Source organism: Alosa sapidissima, chromosome 2, assembly GCF_018492685.1.
Source record: "Alosa sapidissima isolate fAloSap1 chromosome 2, fAloSap1.pri, whole genome shotgun sequence".
In the NCBI taxonomy this organism is placed as follows: Eukaryota; Metazoa; Chordata; class Actinopteri; order Clupeiformes; family Clupeidae; genus Alosa; species Alosa sapidissima.
The window spans coordinates 9,971,464-9,989,973 of NC_055958.1; the positions used below are offsets into that span (position 1 = coordinate 9,971,464).

Consider the following 18,510-nt stretch of genomic DNA (forward strand, 5'->3'; position numbering starts at 1 on the left):
ACGTGGCTATAACGTGGCCCTATGGTAATTTGGTAACATTGCCATTTGGTGGTGTAAATAACGTGGCCGCAATGTGGCGCTTTGGTCATTTGGTAACGTTGCCATTTGGTGATTTGAGCAACGTGGCCATAACGTGGCCCTACGGTCATTTGGTAACGTTGCCATTTGGTGGTGTAAATAACGTGGCCGCAACGTGGCGCTATGGTCATTTGGTAACGTTGCCATTTGGTGACTTGAGCAACGTGGCCATAACGTGGCCCTATGGTCATTTGGCAACGTTGCCATTTAGTGGTCTAAATAACGTGGCCGCAACGTGGCGCTATGGTCATTTGGTAACGTTGCCATTTGGTGACTTGAGCAACGTGGCCATAACGTGGCCCTATGGTCATTTAGCAATGTTGCCGTTTCCCAACACCAATTGTTAGCTGAGGTTATATCAAATGCAATAATAATCAGAGATATTATTTATTTATTTATTTTTTAAGTCAAACTATCTTCCAGCCAGAAAAATGGACCACTGGTTTGTACTGTTTATTTACTACCTGATGACTCATCCCCACAAAAATAATGCTAAACTGAGATTAATGTTTACCATTCAGAACTACAATTTTCTAATTTCCACAAACTCTGACCCAGTTGAAAAATAGCAATCAAATATATTCAGATACTGAATTGATGAATCATTTATTTTAAATGCATGTAGGGAACACATTAATAAATCACACTGACAATTCTTTCTATTAACATTTGAAGTAAAATTCATGTGTTTCATGAATTCAAGTGATGTGTACAAACAAACCACGTTGCAGGGTAGGCATTGGTCAACCAGGAGAGAGCATAAAGACCTTGGAGAGGCTGAGGTGGAGAGTAGCTAAACCACTGACTGCTAATCAGAATCCAATCCAAACTATGCTTTATATTAAGTCATAAGAAAATAACAGCAGTGCACATGACCCACAGGATAAGACTGATAACTGACAATCAACCTAAGTTTAATTTTAGTATTCAGTTACCAAGGCTGAAAAGAGGTTAAGCAATTGGAAATTGTGTGAGTAGGAGTGTTGGGTAATGATATAATCACAGGTGTTTTGTTTGGCTGTAACCTCGAGGTTCTGAGGCAGAGTGGCGAAGGTAACAACCCTGCGATCACAAATGCTATGTTGATTCAATACATTAATTCTGCCGCCGCCGCAGATTATTCTATTGACCTGGGATATTCCCACTTTTGGGAATAGCTGTCTCCTGTCCAATAAGAAAACAAATAATTCCATAGAACCCAAATGTTGTATGAAATCATAGCATGAGAAAATAATCCACAACACCAGCTTAATTATAATTAAATTATTATTGTATTCACCAAATTATTCGATCAGCAAGTAGGCTAAGTGGTGCCAATCCAACATCAGTTCATATGTCAATTAAGTGTTGCAAGTTTTCTATCAAGCTGAAGTTGTCCTTAAGCCGTAGAGATGCTGGTTCTGCTGTCGCAACTGAGTCAGGGTTATCAATGTTGCCTCCGGTTGTCTCCAAAATGGTGGATCGATCCCTCTTCAGTTCGGTCCCTGGAAAAGAAAAAAAGGTAAGAATGTCTTAATACTTTCTGTTCACACACTCACAGTTTAATAAAATATCAAGCAAAATGAAAAAGTGTGCATAGACAGCTATACAAGAACAATTGTGTCTAGCTAGCTGAGTTTGACTGCTCCAAAGTCCTTTTAGGCAAGTCCCTCCACTCGGCAGTCATATTGCAACGCTTTTTGGGTACTCATCTGGCATCCTATTCGGCAGAAATACGCGTGCACAAGGCTTCACGACACCAGTGTGCTCCAGTGGCAAGTTCACAACACATGATTGGCACGATGTCTGCACAACACAGCACATAATTGGCTCAATGTAGTCACATCACACCACATGATTGGCTCAATGTATACACATGTCGACATTTTGGCGAAGAAGGGGTGGGATATGTGTAAACAACAGTACCCCATGCATTTCTATGGAGGATTTTTTGAGCGCTGTCTCCTCATTAGAAAGTCTCTGACTGATCTTGTTTTTATGCCTGTAACTCTACTCTACACCAGATGTGAGGAGTACCACCATGCTGCCCTCTGCAGCCTGTGCATTGGCAATGAGGAGACCAAACATTGTTAATTCGAGCTTGCCTTTTAGATGTAACATTAGGTTGAGTCAATTGTCTATGCTTACCTACCTAAATCTTATTTTGCTTTGACATTTTTATGTGCATGCACAAACAAAGTCGATGGAGAGGGGTGAAGGTGTAACCCACCTAAGCATTGGTTACTAAACCCAAAATTAGTTGCCAATGTTAAATAAATAGGTACATAAATTGAATAAATAACAAAATAATTAAAAATCCAGAAGAAGGACATACGATTTTCTAGTCAACGGGAAATGCTTTTATTTTGACAAGCGTGTTGCTTGGATACCAGAATTCGTTTATTTTACGTTCTACTCGATAACGTTACACTTGAATGAATAGACTTTGAATCAAAACCTTTTACTCCTTGACACCTTTCTATCGTGAATCATTTTTAATACCTCTTAAGTCGTTTTACTATTTCTACTTTGTCCTTAATCTTCCCTCATTGTTTTCACGTCTTTATCCACTTCTTTTGAACGCCGGTGAGTAATTTATCTGCTAGCAAAGATTGTTAAGGCTAGCGAGTGATTAGCATAGCGTAGCAGCAATTGCATTAGAATGGGGCTAGCATGTAGCATGCTAGGATAACTTTGAGCTAATTGAATGATATAAAAAACCAATCGGAGATTTACGTTTACTGTACTGCTTTGTTACTGTACTTTGCAGTGCTGTAATGTTAGTGTTTTAATATTAATATGATATGCAGGGCTCCGAACCGGTTCAAGGAACGAAAACGAAAACCGAAAACGAACGGAATTTTACGGAATTTTACGAGGAGCGGAAACGGAAACGAAAACAAAATGGTCTTCAACTGTTCCGGAACAGAAACGTTATTCTGAAATCCACAAAACCGGTTAATAACGGGGTTTTTTTTTCGTTCTCTATATAACAGCTTAATAATTTGATTTCTGCCGTTTGAAAAAAAGAAAACGAATAAATGGACCTTTGGTCCAAATGGGTATATTTTGTCTTGCTGTTGTAGTGTAACCTATCCGTCTGCCACTTCGGATCTTAGGCCAGCTCGTAGCGTAGGCCAGTGTTTCTCAAAGTGTGGTCCGGGGACCACTGGTGGTCCGCAAGCTATCCCAAGTGGTCCGCGAGCTGTTGTAAAAAATAATATAGATGCGTTGTTTGCAATATTGAACCAACTTGTATGTAAATCCAAAGTTCTGCAATACTGCCTATGTAAGCTATGCCAATTTAAATCATATGAATCCTCTGACACAATAGGTGCAAAGACAATAAGCAAGGTGGGTTCAGTGAGTAGGCCTATTGTGTCTATTAGCTATGTGGTCCGTGAGGTTTTTTCTAATGGTTAAGTGGTCCTTGGTCTGTAAAAGTTTGAGAAACACTGGCGTAGGCTACTGAAACTGATTTGGAAATTGTTTGTAGCCTATGCGTAATAGCCTATTTTGCCTGTCCACGCCTTGCCGTTTTAAAGTCGGGATTTGAAATGTTTGCGCAATTATAGCCTATTCTATGTAGCCTAGAAGAGTTAAACAGGAAATTTGAGATAGGCCTTGTCAGCAACAGACAGGTTTGTTTATAAACAGGGTTGGAATTATAGCGTAAGCCTTTGAAGATCTCCATATGGATAAAACTCCAAAAGGCTACAACCAGGTAAGGAGTTTAGCACGTATCCAGAAATATTTTTGATAATAAATTATTTATAGGCATAGGTTAGGCCTACAGTAAGTCTGTAGGCTATGGGATGGATAGCCCATCTGAATGTTTTTGGATGCCGCCTGTGATTTATTATTTTTGGCCATAGCTACGGTATAGGCTAAATCAAGGGGAAATAATGAGTAGCCTACGTCTATTCTAAGGTAAAGTCCACAAAAATAGACTTGATAGGCCGCCAAACACTGCCGGAACTTTAAGAACGAACGATATTTTGCGTTCCGAACTGGTTCAGGACCGATATGTTGGTGGCGGAACGCATGCAAGAACGAAAACGTTAAACATAGGCCTATCTGAACCGTTCGGAACGGAACGTTTGAAAAATAATTTCGTTTTCAAGCCCTGATGATATGTGAATGTTATTGAATATGACAAGTGTAATTAGTAGATGGTGTGCTATGATTTTATATGAGATATATGCAGTAATGGACTCCTCAGAGAAGACGTTAGTTTGGCATGTTCTAAGACACGAGCTAGTAGCCTGTGTGTGTGAGATGAAAGTGGAACACTTTCTCTCATGGTTGGTGACCGAAAACGTTGCCTATGGTTTGCCTCTAAACATTCCACGCTGTTCCGTACAGTCTGCCCCCTCAGGATCGGCGCGCTATTACACTTACGCCAGGATGATGGTAACCACTACGCTTCCGGTATACATCATTGAAAAGAGGAAGGTCTTGTCAACAAAACAAGCCCTCATTGGAGTACCCAGAGCCCGTCTACGGAGAGCCTTGCCACTCCGTATTAAGTCCCATTGTACCGAATTTTGGATGCAGTTCCACTGGGGGCGATCGCCATGAGTGCAGAATGAATGGGAGTCAATGGAGCTAGACGGCTAAATTTGTCTCTTTCACCTGATTGTCGTTGACAAATCTCAGATTTGATTGTAGTTTGTATAACTTAAACATGGGTTATAGGTCAAAAGTTGAATGAACGAGTACTTATGTCCTTTTGATTTCTTACAGGTTGGGTTGTTGTTGCACATAACACGCTAGCATTGTGCTAATGAATGACGTCATTGACACATTTGAAAGGCTTTTTAGAACAATTAAGTGACTTTAAAAAATATAATACTCAACCAAGTGTATTTTCTTTGCCTCCCCTTTCGAATACAATACTCAAATTACTTGAAAAAAAAATTATATCCCGAGAAAAGTGGATTTTGAGGGGTACAGCTCCATAGACCTCCATGCATTCTGCACTCGTGGACGAGCGCCCTCATGTGGAACCACAGAAGGAACTGCAGCCAGTTCAGAAACCGGAAGTTTTCCGAGAGTGGCAGTTCTCCCCTTATTAGACATTCTCTGGAGTACCTTTGTGAACTGTGACCAATCCTAAAAGCGATTTATTGAGCTTAGTGCCCGAAATCCCGGATGTTGACAGCCACAGTGTTCCGTACGTTTATTCGCGGAGTCGTAACAGTGTTTCGTACGTAACTTTTGGACACAAATTAAACAAACACTTTACACCGTAGACGGTGATTTTTACATCGTCATGTTGGTAGATTTGTTATTTTTAAGATTACATCGTTAATGAAGAGTTTTGTTGATTAATTACGTGGTTAGGATCATTTTTAAATTAGCCAACATGTAGCTTAGCTATACTGGCAAGTAAGTTGATACTTAGTAAGTAGTTACGTCCTTTAACTGTTAACTTTGAACTCGGTTACTTTTGAAATAATAAACGGGAACTCCTCAACTCACTCTGGGTGCAGTAGTGAAATATGTTATTTAAATTTCAAAGTGTATCAAGTGCTTGTAACAGAAATATAGGAACAAAAAACTGTGCCTCGTCTGAGAACCAACCCGGGTGTGGCATAAGACAACTCTGGTTCAATGTGAATGAAACGCATCACAGCATAGGACATTCATTGTGCCATCAAAGACAACTGCAAAGTGGATATAGTGAATAAAGTGCAATTTCAAGAAGGCCTTGTAAGACCAGGAACACAGCAACATTTGTAGTGAATAAAGAGCAATTTCAAGTAGGCCTTGTAAGACCAGGAACAAAGCAACAGTTGAATGCAGTCCTTGTAAGACCAGAACATGTAGAATAAAATATTAACATTTCTCCCCTCTGCTGGAGAAATTGTGCATTATGCTATTTCAAACTGTGGGAAAAGGTAATGATAAAGCACATGGATTTGTTTATAAGCTAGCGAACGGTTAGCATAAGTTTGGTAGAACTATGTGGATGTTACAAGGTAAGAAACACGATTTAAAACGAGTTTCTTGTTTCTCACTTCTCTTTCCGGGATGGTAGTCTCAATGTTGCAAGGTTGGTTTTCCGCCTGGGGACGCTAGGCGCAGCGGGGAAAGTCACCATTTTCACCGGAACAGGTCATTTATCCATCCAAATGATTTCTAAACGGGTTTATTAACGTTGAAATAGTTGCCAAGTTCCCCTTTAAAAGTTGAGAACCCTTGTTGAAACGTTGTGATGCCCTTGTAAGACCAGAACATATACTGTAGAACAAAACTGAGAACAAAATATTAGGAATAATTAAGAACAAATTTATTGATGAACAATCATTAACAATCTACTATTTATCTAATTTACTAAAGTATAACAAACAAACAAAATTATAACAAACTACTATTTACAAATTAGAACTATTTACAAATGTACATATTTACAATACAGCTCGAGCTGCATGGCCACCTCCCTTGCCGCCATACGGGGGTGGTGGTGGTGGCGACTTCGCGTGTGGTTGCTATGGTGGTGGAGAGGGGTATCGCGTTGGCAGCGGCGCCATCGACGGTGCAGGGAGGGGTGGACATGTCCTCGTCAGTGTCCTCCGGGGCGTCAAAACACTCCCCACCCGCTGAACGGTCCCGGAGGCCTTTGACAAGCTGCAACAACAAAAAAAAGCACAAAATGAAGACATTGTTAGAAATGTATGTAAATGCTGTAAAATTGATCTTGATGAACTTTTCATGATTGTAGACTTTTTTCCCTAACTCACCTTTGACTCGTCCACCTCCATCCTGTTCAGCGGGAAGAGGCCTGTCCGTCTGAACCCACTGATGATGTTATGGGGGGTACAGTCCTCCTCCAGAGCGTACTTTAGCACCGCCGTGAATTGCCGCTTTCCGATGACGAGGTCGCCTCTCACCAGCCCCATGTTGCGCGCCAGCCTGGAGAACGCCGCCTTTAGGGAGCCGTACACCGCCACGTCCAGTGGCTGGAGCACATGGGTGGTGTGCGCTGGCAGGCACACCACCTCGATCCTGTTGGCCCGACAGAAGTCGACCACCCCCGTCCCAACATGGGCCTCATGTTGATCCATGAAAAGGAGGAGGGGCCGCTCCTGCCGGGCATACTTGACAAAGGGAAGCTGTGCTGGGGAAGCTCCCCCGGAAGATGACAAAAGGGGGTATGCTTTCCCCAGCAGCGTTCGCGCAGCAGTGAACGGTGATGTGTTCTCTTGTGGTCCCTGCTGCGCGTAAACGCACCTCTGCCCCTTGTGGCAGAGGATACGTTGCCTGGTATCTCCCCTTCCTCCGGTCCTGGAAGGTGGTGTGGGGGATGTGAAATTGGGCAGCCACCCTCCGGAGGCTGCCCCCCTCCTCCAAAGCCCTTAAAGGGGTCATAGAATGCAAAACCGAGTTTAGTCAAAGTCAAAGTCAGCTTTATTGTCAATTTCTTCACATGTTCCAGACATACAAAGAGATCGAAATTACGTTTCTCACTATCCCACGGTGAAGACAAGACATATTTTACCAATTTAAGTCCACAGACAAACATAACATTCAAGTAAACAAAAAAGTAAGTAAATAAGAGGGCACATATAATAATGAAAAAAATAAGAGCAGCAAAATTTGGTTGAAAATTGTGCATAGACAGTCAATAAAATACTAGTGCAAAGTCAGGCCAATAAAAGGCTTGTGTAGTTCTGTTTGACCTAAGTAAGAAAGAAAGTGACATAGTGGTGCAAGTTATGTAAGAGCAGCAGATGTGTTGTGTTTTCAGGACAACAACAACAAGTTGTAAAGTGTACAAGTGTGCAAGTGTGCAAGTGGAGTAGTGCACGCGGCCATTGTGGGTCCAATGTCCAGGATGTTATGTAGCTGAGGGTGGAGGGGGGAGAGGAGGGAGAGAGTTCAGCATCCTTACAGCTTGGTGTATGAAGCTGTTGGTGAGTCTGGTAGTGCGGGAGCACAGGCTTCTGTACCTCTTCCCAGAGGGCAGTAGATCGAACAGATTGTGAGCGGGGTGACTTGCATCACTCACAATTTTGGTCGCCTTGCGGGTGAGGTGGGTGGTGTAAATGTCCTTCAGGGAGGGGAGTGAAGCACCAATAATCCTTCCAGCTGTGTTCACTATGCGCTGCAGGGCTTTCCTGTTGTATTCAGTGCAGTTTACCTTGTCATAGATGAATAACGATACTTCAGTGGGTGAAATGGAGATACAGAGAAGTTCAAAACCCCATCCACGCCTCCTTTCTGTGCAAATCTCACAATTCGAAACTCCCGCCATAAAACGGGCGAATCCAAAAGAAGCTCAGAGTTTACGCAAACTCCGAAGTGGTGCCTTATTTGGCTCTGGCCTGTACATTTGTCACGCCCCAAAATTTACATACAGACCAGCCCACTGGTTCGCTGGCCCAAGAACATGAATGGAGGTCGTGAAGATGTCAGACACTAGTTTAGCTAGCCTACTGTTGGGTTTACTTCTACAAGAATTACAAAGCAGGCAGTTTCTCTATCGAAAATGAGCCAGAGAGGTAAATGCAGTGTTCCAGGCTGCACGGAGAAAGGGGAAGTTTGTCACAGTCTTCCCAAGGATCCGAAGACTCGGCAGGCATGGATAATGTTTGTCTATCAGAAGATCCCTGCAAAGTTCGACGCTCAGCTGTTCATTTGCTCTGAACATTTTACCGAAGACAGCTTTCAAAATCTTGGACAGTTTAAAGCAGGATTTGCCAAACTTCTTTTACTGAAACGAGGGGCTGTTCCGACCGTAAGGTCATCACAAACGCAAGCTGTAAGTATTATTTTGTCGCTAAGCAGTTGATAACAATGCTAGCATATCGTGTATAGCAACATACATGTACACGTAGAATGTGTTACGATTCAGTTTGTTAGCAATGGGGGTAACATTATTTCATTTCCCTGACTGTATTTCATTCGAATAAATAACATGTTGACATGTAAATCTACACTTTACGATGCACGTTTGTCCAGGTCTTCGTCAGGTTATTTTGTTATTCTATTCCAGCAAGATAGCTAAAGCTGAGTAGAATCACGATAGTTTGGTTGCTAGAAGCTAGCACTAAGCTGTAATGTTACCCACCTAAGTCGATCCTGTTACCACTTTTAGAAGTGGAAACTAGGAGTAACGTTAACATTATCGTGTAAAATGATTTCAGAGCACATCACAAGAACAACCACGAACAAAAGTTGCAGCATGCCAAACAGATCCTCCTTGTGTGGCATCTCGCGGGACGCAGCTTTCTTTTACTACATTGAGACCTCACCAACGAAGCAAAGGTAAACGTTCTAATTATTCTTATGTTATCATGAATATTATCAGACGTGTTATGGTGTTTGTGTGTTCCAAACATGTGTAGCATTATTACTGGGTAGCATTTAGTAGAGCTGTGTTGCCCAATTACTTACCTTGATGACTGAGAACATTAGTGAGCCATTCACAACAAATTAAAGAAGTATTCATAGTATGAATAGACCTATTCATACTATTCATCTCACTGAATGACCTGCATTTACTTTTGTGGGGAAGGCCCCCCACAAAAGTTTTAATTATTTTATAGATATTTGATGCAATGCAGCTGAGAACACACACGTATGATGCCTTCAGAAGACATTGTGTACAGAAATGGGTTTTGTTTAGTGTAAGTGTGAGATCAGGCCTAATTGCCAGCCATCAAAATGCAAATCATTACAGTTTTAGGCTGCTCTAACTGAAAGGCACTTGTAACAACACCGGTTAGAGTACAGCTTTGGCACAGCCTACAGGTTTAGCCAATGCTTTTGCTGTGAGTTAATAGTAGTATTTTGCTTGGTGTGTGCTTACAAAAGTGACAAGTGACAATTGTTACAACATTTCTGCTGTTTCATTTAGGTTGTACCTTGCAGCTATGCATTTCAATGAGAATGCTCAGCGCCCACAACGGAAGACAGCCAAGGGGAAACTAACGTACAGGCTTGTGTTTCCAAAGGCCAAAAGGGGAGGTTACACAGTCAAAAAAGTGAAGACAGAGCCAACGATTTGTAAGTTTAAAATGTATATATTTTTTTATACAAACGATTGTGCAACAAATGTGCAACGGTATAGACACTAACAATAACTTATTAATTCACACACAACAGGCTATGTCTTTAACCTGATAAGACTAGTGTTCGAAGAGATCGTCCATGACTCCCTTCGTTATGTGGATGCCGTCCAGCAGATTCCTGTGCCCCAAGACTTGTGTGCTCAGCTTCCCAGACCTTCCAGGGAGGATGCTGTCGCTGAGCATGTGTCACGGTTCAGTCGAGGGGGGGTCTGAACCCGACATACTGCCCTGATGTTTCCGGAAACTCCCTCCGTATGCGCAGCACCACACAAGAGGGGATCACAACACGGACACTTCGCCCAAGGAAACCCCAGCACCAGCTCACGAAAGATCTGTAGGCCAAGTGTCTGCATTGCCTTCAGAGAAATCAGAGTGGAAAGGCACACTTTTTTACTATTTATTTTTTGAATATTTTATATTTTTGAGTATAGCACTGTATGATTGTGTTGAAACAAAATAAAGTTTGTCATTTTACTGTTTGCATCAAACTGTGTTTTCGTGACCTGCTGAACTAATAATGAATGCATATTGGCTAAAAACATTTGATTTATATTATATAGCTGGTAACACTTGTATCAGATTGTCCTCACCTTTCCATCCCTCTTATTCTCAACTGCCCATGGTCAGCTCTGTAGATGTTCATTGCATTTTGTAAAGAATATATGTTGAGGCACACCGGTTCAAGGCCAGGATGGTCAATCATACAGGTTATCTCCTCCGGAACCTGGGTCATTCTTCTAATGACCTGTAAAAACAAATATAAAGACCATGCTGTTATTTTGTCATTTTGAATGAGCAGAAAGCACAAATTAGCGTGAGTAAATATCTCCAGTTTTAGTTACCTGGGGTACTTCCCGGCAACATATATTTTCTCTCTCCTGGGGCATGCGGTCACAGTTTCCACACGTACACCTGGCAAGGGGAGATGGATGTAATTGTAAGTTCACATATCACTACATGGAACGAGGGTAATAATCTTATAATCAGATGATATAATCAGCAGGATAGAAGTTAGCCTACTGCTGATTAGGTCATCTGGTTATGATATTATCTTCGTTACATGTAATAATATATACAACAGAACGATGTCCAGTTAGTTAGGCAAGAGCCTACTATTTCTGTAGTGGCAGTTCGTAGGTTATGGTGTTTGTGAAATGAGTAGCCTACTGCTCGCGTCAACAAAAATATTACCTCTCGTGACATGACAGTGGTAATATTTTTGTTGAAGCGAGTGAGCAGTAGGCTACTCATTTCATTACGGCCATAACATACTGAACTGGTACTACGGAAATAGTCTCTTGCCCAGCTAACTGGACGTCCTGTTGTAAGATCACATATTACTACTAACGTTACGTGGCAAATAATGTAGGTAACTCCTAATCAGATAACCCATTCAGCAGGAGAGAACGGTAACAATATACTGACTAAAACGAGAGTATAGGCTATTTTCCTTGCGAGCAGCACTCATTTCATTATAGCTATCTGCACGCTACATATTGGCTATACGGACTTTCTCGCTAACTGGACGTCTTGACAGAAAATGCACGAGGGTAACGTTACATGTTGTAAAACATTTGTTTGTGTGCAAATGAATAACTGTTATGCTGCTTACAAAGTTAACATAAGACTAATACAACGTTATGCTTAGGCTAGGACACTGAAGTGTGAGTAGGCTATTACATTAGTATTACAGCTAACGTGTAGTGCTACGTGTAAATGATAAATGAAAAAACTTACCATTCTGAAGTAGTCATTTGTAATCTATGGGCGACTGGTTGCTCCTCTACATCAGATTCTTCCTCTGATTCTGGCTCATACATATATGGTTCAACACCTAATGTGTCCATATCAACAATTTCGATGTTTCAGTGAGTGAGTGCTTGTGGCCATGACGCGTTTGCTCCACAGCTTCGCTCGTTGTAAACCAACCAATCAGCGCACAGCTCATCTAAATATTCATGAGCATACCATAAAAGGGAGAAAACCTCTCGTTTCATTCTAGGGCTTTTAACCAGGCTTGCATTAGGGCGCATAGAACAGCACATATGCCATTTTCAGCCCAACCAATGTTACACACCCTATTCAGAGACCTTAAGGACCAGCACCAAATACCCTATATCATCATTCTATCACCCCTTTAAGGCCCTCCATGTCCTCCTCTGTGTAAGTTTTTTGACGTGGCATTTTTCTGTAAAAAGTACATAAAGGCACAAACAAAATAATTTATTATTTTTTATTAATTTTACTATATTATTATATTGATTTTGTTTTTATATTGATATTATATTGATATTGATTGATTATTATTATTGATATTGTAACAATTATAGTAATTATTATTAGATTACATCTTGTATCTTACACCTTGCTGGAGCATAACAAATACTTGCTTTCTCTGTTGTTGCATTAAAACAAGAGATTTAGTGTTTTTGTAGTTTTGCTGTTAGTGCCTGGAAAAACCACCGAAAAGCACCACACGATGGCAGCATTGACCGCAGTCGGTTTACCTTTATCCTCCATACAAACCTGACACTCGCCAGATGAATTTCGAGCTAGGCGGTTATACAAATGTATGACCCATGAAAACATTTTAAAAATTGTCCGTTAAAATTGTCCGTTAGGAAACTAGATACGAACTTTTACTATGTGTGATTACAGCATAGTCTTATCTGGCTGTCAAACAACGCTAGCTACTTAATATCAACAACATCCCTGTCTCATCGTGCAAGACTTGTCTCGTCGCGCGGACTTCAGTAACGTTAATGTTATGTATGATCCATGAAAATATTTAAAAACTGTCTGTTAATGTTACGCTAGAAAACTAGATACAAACTGATACAGGTTTTTCAACATGTCTACATTAACCTTTGATCTATAACACAGACATATCTTGTAACATATATTCGCTACATTTGTTTAAACACTTCCCCACGTCATTTAGAGACAAAGGTCAAACCCTCCCCGGTGCCATTTTGAGAAATCTTTGGTGTGAAAGTGTGGGCAAAGATTGTTAAGGTGGAGCAAGATACTTCGTCGTAGTTCATGTCTATGGGCGCGAAATGGGGATCGAATCCTGTCTGCATAAAGAGGCGTGTCGATGACGTATTGATGAGCGTACGTTGCAACCGGCCAACAGCAGCGGCATAAATAACCGGCGCACACCTGATATAAAGTCGATTTTCTCCAGACTGGAATGCTCAAAAATGCTAAAAATGTACCTGAAATGTTCAGAAGGGTTTGAGGATCATGAAAACGTGCCCGAAATTCACATTCCTAACTCTATAGAACCAAGACCTTAACATATGTGGTAAAATTCTGAGCTATGCCCATAGACTTCAATAGAGCAGTCGCTGCCTTTGCTCTGCATAAAGGGGGATTATGACCCCCCCTCGTGTGATCTGGGTTCCCGGAAGTGGCTCCTGATGAAATATCTTGCTCCGCCTTAACAATCTTTGGTGTGGGTGTAGACCAGGGGCGGTTCTAGGGGCGGGGCCACAGGGGCCCGGGCCCCATCTGAAATCTCATTGGCCCCTGACTGGCCCCTGTACCGTCCATCATCAATAAGTGTCAAACTTGTTGAGAACGACGATCAGAGATGCAATTCCATTCCCAAACAACTGGTGGCAGTAATGCACCTATGAAGCTTGAAAGCTAAATCACACAGTGAACTGTAAAGGAAAGAATACATTTGGCTAACCAGAAATGTCTCTGCTAATGTGAAGAAACGATACATTTGGCTAACGGAAGTATAACGTGAAGAACTGATACATTTGGCTAACGAAAGTATCAGCTAGAATTCTAACGTGAAGAACCGATGGCAGCGTTTCAACCTCCATAGAAGTTTCTTGGTGAGTCACAAATCTCTATGTTGGTTATCCTCATTATGTGAAAGGGACGTTTATTTAATATGTTAAGTTTGTCAATTAAATTACGAAGCAGCAGCAAGCTTGCAGTGAACTGTTAACTGACTTAGTCAGTGAACTGTTAACATTAACTTAACGTTAGGTTACTTGAGTTGAGGTTTGATTGTTATTCATTGTTAGCATGCTGATAGATTTTATGTATGGAAAGGTAATGTATGAAGTGTTTGAAACGGTGTTATATGAAATGCAGAGAAATGGACATCCTGTTTGTTTGGGATCCGAAATTAATAATATTACATGCGCTAGTGCGCCTTACCAAATGTAAATAGCCTAGGCCTAACGTTCGATTTTTTTGATTGCTTGAGGAAAAAGTTTGGCAGCTGCTAACTGAACATGAGAATACATGCCTAATAGCTAACGCTACGTTTTTGTAGTTAATGTGAGCTATCATTGCATTATTAACCACTATTCTGAGTTTATTTGATTCATGGGCTTCGCATGTATTCTGTCTCAAAGTGTTAGGACAAGGAGAGTTTCATGGAGATAAAGTGGTTACATTTTCTACTCTATTCACTCAAGCTTTATATGATTTAAAAAAAATAACTGGTTTTACAGTTGCCAGACGACATGCTGAATACAAGCATGGATTTTGTGACAAGCATTTGTGTTTCACCTACAGACTGGGATGGCGCAGGAGCTGGTGAGTGGTGACTTCAACCCACGGTCTTCAGAACCACCAGTCACCAAGCATAGCTGCTCCTAATGGTATGAAGCTATTTCCTATTGCCACTATAGTGAGCATATTTTGTCATTAATTTTAGAAACGCCAGGTTGACAGTGGGTTATGAAAGTTAATAACAATTAAGTTACTCAAACACGAAAAATGTGTGTATGATGATGTATGATTTCTGTCTAAAATATCAATGTATTTCCACTGACGTGTCTATTATATTTTAGTTTTATATTGTGTTTTCAATGCACATTATAAATAAATGGGAAAATTGTTAAGAATTGTATTGGCTTTTTTGTTTTTTAGCATTTAGCATTTACCGTATTTTCCGGACTATAAGTCACACTTTTTTTCATAGTTTGGCTGGTCCTGCGACTTATATATGAAAAAATATATAATTGAACATGTTTTTAAATGTTAATTTATATTAACTGACATGAACCCTACGTGAAACATTACGTCTACAGCCGCGAGAGAGCGCTCTTAAATGCACAAGTCCTGTGCACTTTCAGTCAGAGATTAGTGCTTGCACTACGCCTGAAACACACGTGCATACCTAAATCGTCAAATTATGGCAGGGATTCTATTTATAGCCGGGCCTCAGATTTGGACAAATAAAAGCCAGTATAGTTTTGTTTCAATTTAACTCATAAAAGAGCTGCTCTTAATATTTTATATTGTTGGTTGGTATTGTTGCCAATGAAAAGTCATTTACACCATGAGTCTCCAACACGTTGCTCTCATTGCTCTCAAGCTAGTCGCATGCCGCACCCTTCTGAGCTAGAGGCTGAAGCCTACATTTAAACACAATTGTTGCAATTGTTGCACAACATGAATTTTATAAAAAAGTAAATCATGCATAATTTAAAAAATAACTACATTTAGGCTATCTTAGACATCTTTGGCTATACGGAATAAGGTTTCCCTTGCAGCACAGCACACGAATGAATGAAAGCGCGGATACCCATATCTCACAATAAGTGGATGGCAATCGAAATTCCCGACACATGAAACTTAATAGTAAGCCATTAAATACCCCACAGATTTCAGTGGTCATCAGTCCCGATATTTAGAAATAGCCTATAATCAACAGTCCAAACGCAAATTAAATCTCAAATTAAACATCTGCTTTTGATAGCCTACCCATGCCGCTCCAAACGAAAAGTAGGCCTATGTCTCACAATAAAACGCAAGAAATAAAGGACTATTATAGCTGACTCGAATACAAGCCATGGCCAAATAAAGGTGCTGTGCTTTGCGCAGCCTAAATTTGAGGATTTACGAGTCTCCTAAACATCCCTCACCTGTTATCTAGACATGCATGAAAACATTTGAAAACAAAACGCACTGTAATATTTGTAGTATTTGATCGCTGTTTTGCTACTAATTATCTTTCACGTAATGAATACGCACAGAAAGTGAAAGTAGGCCTAATGTGCGCTCCGTGTCTGTAGCTGTCTGTTCACGTCCGCAATCGAACGTCAAATAGAGAAGTCATCCATGTTCTCTACGTTACAGCCTAGGCGGTCATGCTTCTGTATTTGCAAAATTCCTGACTGTTCCTGATCGCTAAATGTTTGTTTTCCTTTCCTGTCGATAGCGGTTGATGTTGAAGCACCTAGGCTATAATTTGACAAATCCTGCTGAGAGAGAGAGAGCAACGAAAGAGAGGCACCCCCAAAGTGGTCCTGCGCGTGTGTGTGTGTCTGCATGGGGTTCAATTGAAGTCAGAGTTGGTCCGTCAATAGTCCCACACTCAGGCCGCTCCATTATTATATTAATGTCAGACAGGGTACAGGGTAAAATGTGTGGTAATCTCTCGCATTATGATGGCTAGATTTGCAGGACTTTTATTATTATGCTCAATACTAAGTAATAATTTATTCGCAATACCCGCAATTCTGCGCTGGAATTTAGACCCTTTTAAATGTGCATCTTTTTTTTCTCTCGCTCTCTCGGAGGTGGCCAGCCAAGCAATTGTTCTGCTGCATGCCAGCCTGTGCCAATATATCGTACAAAATGATCGATTGCATTGCATTCTCCACGTTTAGCTAAATTTTCATGTACCACATCAGCATTTGAGTTCAGTGATTTTTTTGTAAATTGCTTTACAATTAGCGTCGGGCCTTGTCAGCAGCCTTCAGCTTGCCTCTTGCCACTATTCACTCCTTCTTCTTCATTAACATTCCCTGTAGAATTCTCAATATTTTTGGCCTCAATGTGTACAGTTACAGTCTGTCTGTTCTTAGTCTTGGATTTTGTGAAATACATTTCTAAATATCACCTGCTTGCTGCAGCTTCGGTCTGCACGTCAATTTAAACCCGCATCTTTTTCTCTCTCGAGCATTTAATCTGCTGCCAGCTTGTATCTCCACATTGTCCAAAATGCTTGATTGCATTGCATTCTCCACATTTTTAGCTACATTTTCATGTACCACATCAGCATTTTTGTTCTGTGAATCTTTTGTAAATTGCTTTACAAATACCGTCGGGCCTATTGGCCTATTGCCATGGCTTGCCTCAGCTAGGTCACGTCCTTTTAAAACCGTCTTTTTCTCTATCGTGAGCATTTAATCTGCTGCCAGCTTGTGACTCCACATCGCCAAAAAAGGTTGATTGCATTGTATTCTCCACATGTTTAGCTACATTTTCATGTATCATATCAGCATTTTTGTTCAATGAATCTTTTGAAAATTGCTTTACAATTACCGTCGGGCATATATGCCTATAGTTTCGGTCACGTCTAAAACTGCATCTTTTTCTCTCTCATGAGCATTTAATCTGCTGCCAGCTTGTGACTCCACATCGCCCAAAATGCTTGATTGCATTGTATTCTCCACATTTTAGTAACATTTTGGTGCACCTCATGGCATTTTCTTTCAGTGAATCTTTTGCTTTGCAATTACCTTCCTGCCCTCCTCTTGGCTGCCTTCACTCCTTCATCTTCATTAATCTTTTTGGCCTCTATAATCCAGTTATAGTCTCTGTTTTTGGTTTTGGATTTTGTGAAATACATTTCTAAATAAATGCGACTTATAGTCCGGTGCGACTTATATATGTTTTTTTCCTGCTCATGATGCATTTTTTGACTGATGCGACTTATACTCAGGAGCGACTTATAGTTCGGAAAATACGGTAAGTATTTGGACAAGGTAAGACTGGTGAAATGTATGCACCTTACTGCTGTGGTGTAGTCTAGTTAGCTGTAGTGGGTATACTGTGATCAACCCCAAATATTAATACCTATCCTTGTCTGTTTTAAGTGGGTATACTGAGATGGTGATGCTTTTTAAGTGGGTATACCAGAGACTTTCTAATGAGGAGACACAGCACTCAAAAAAACATCCATAGAAATGCATGGGGCTAGTTTGTAACGCGTTGTCTACACATATCCCGCCCCTTCCTCGGCAAAACGTCGACATGTGAATACATTGAGCCAATCATGTGGTGTGATGTGAATACATTGAGCCAATCATATGGTGTGTTGTGAAGACATCGTGCCAATCATGTGTTGTGAACTCGCCACTGGAGCAAGATTGGTGTTGTGAAGCCTTGCGCGCACACATTTCTGCCGAATAGGATGCCCGATGAGCGCTCAAAAAGCGTTCCAATATGGCCGTCGAGTGGAGGGACTTGCCTAAAAGGACTTTGGGTATACTGCGTATAGTCCTGCATATCACGTAGACTACGTGCCTCTGCCTTACTGAACAAGGGATTTTCTGTGTATGGATGTTGACCGGTTCTTGGCCCCTCAGTGTATATGATGTGGCCCCTGTCTCAG

At 41.0% G+C, this 18,510-nt stretch overlaps 1 protein-coding gene across 1 annotated transcript; it reads right to left on the reverse strand.

The window, feature by feature from the left end:
- Positions 1-10,074: 10,074 nt before the first annotated feature.
- On the reverse strand, positions 10,075-12,272 carry LOC121685655 (P2X purinoceptor 7-like). The gene is made up of 4 exons (XM_042066286.1): positions 11,874-12,272; positions 10,979-11,048; positions 10,727-10,881; positions 10,075-10,492 (listed from the first exon to the last, which is right to left on the reverse strand). Exons 1-4 carry the CDS (start codon positions 11,981-11,983, stop codon positions 10,330-10,332), a joined length of 498 nt encoding a protein of 165 aa, XP_041922220.1. The 5' UTR covers positions 11,984-12,272; the 3' UTR covers positions 10,075-10,329.
- Between the last annotated feature and the right edge of the window lie 6,238 nt (positions 12,273-18,510).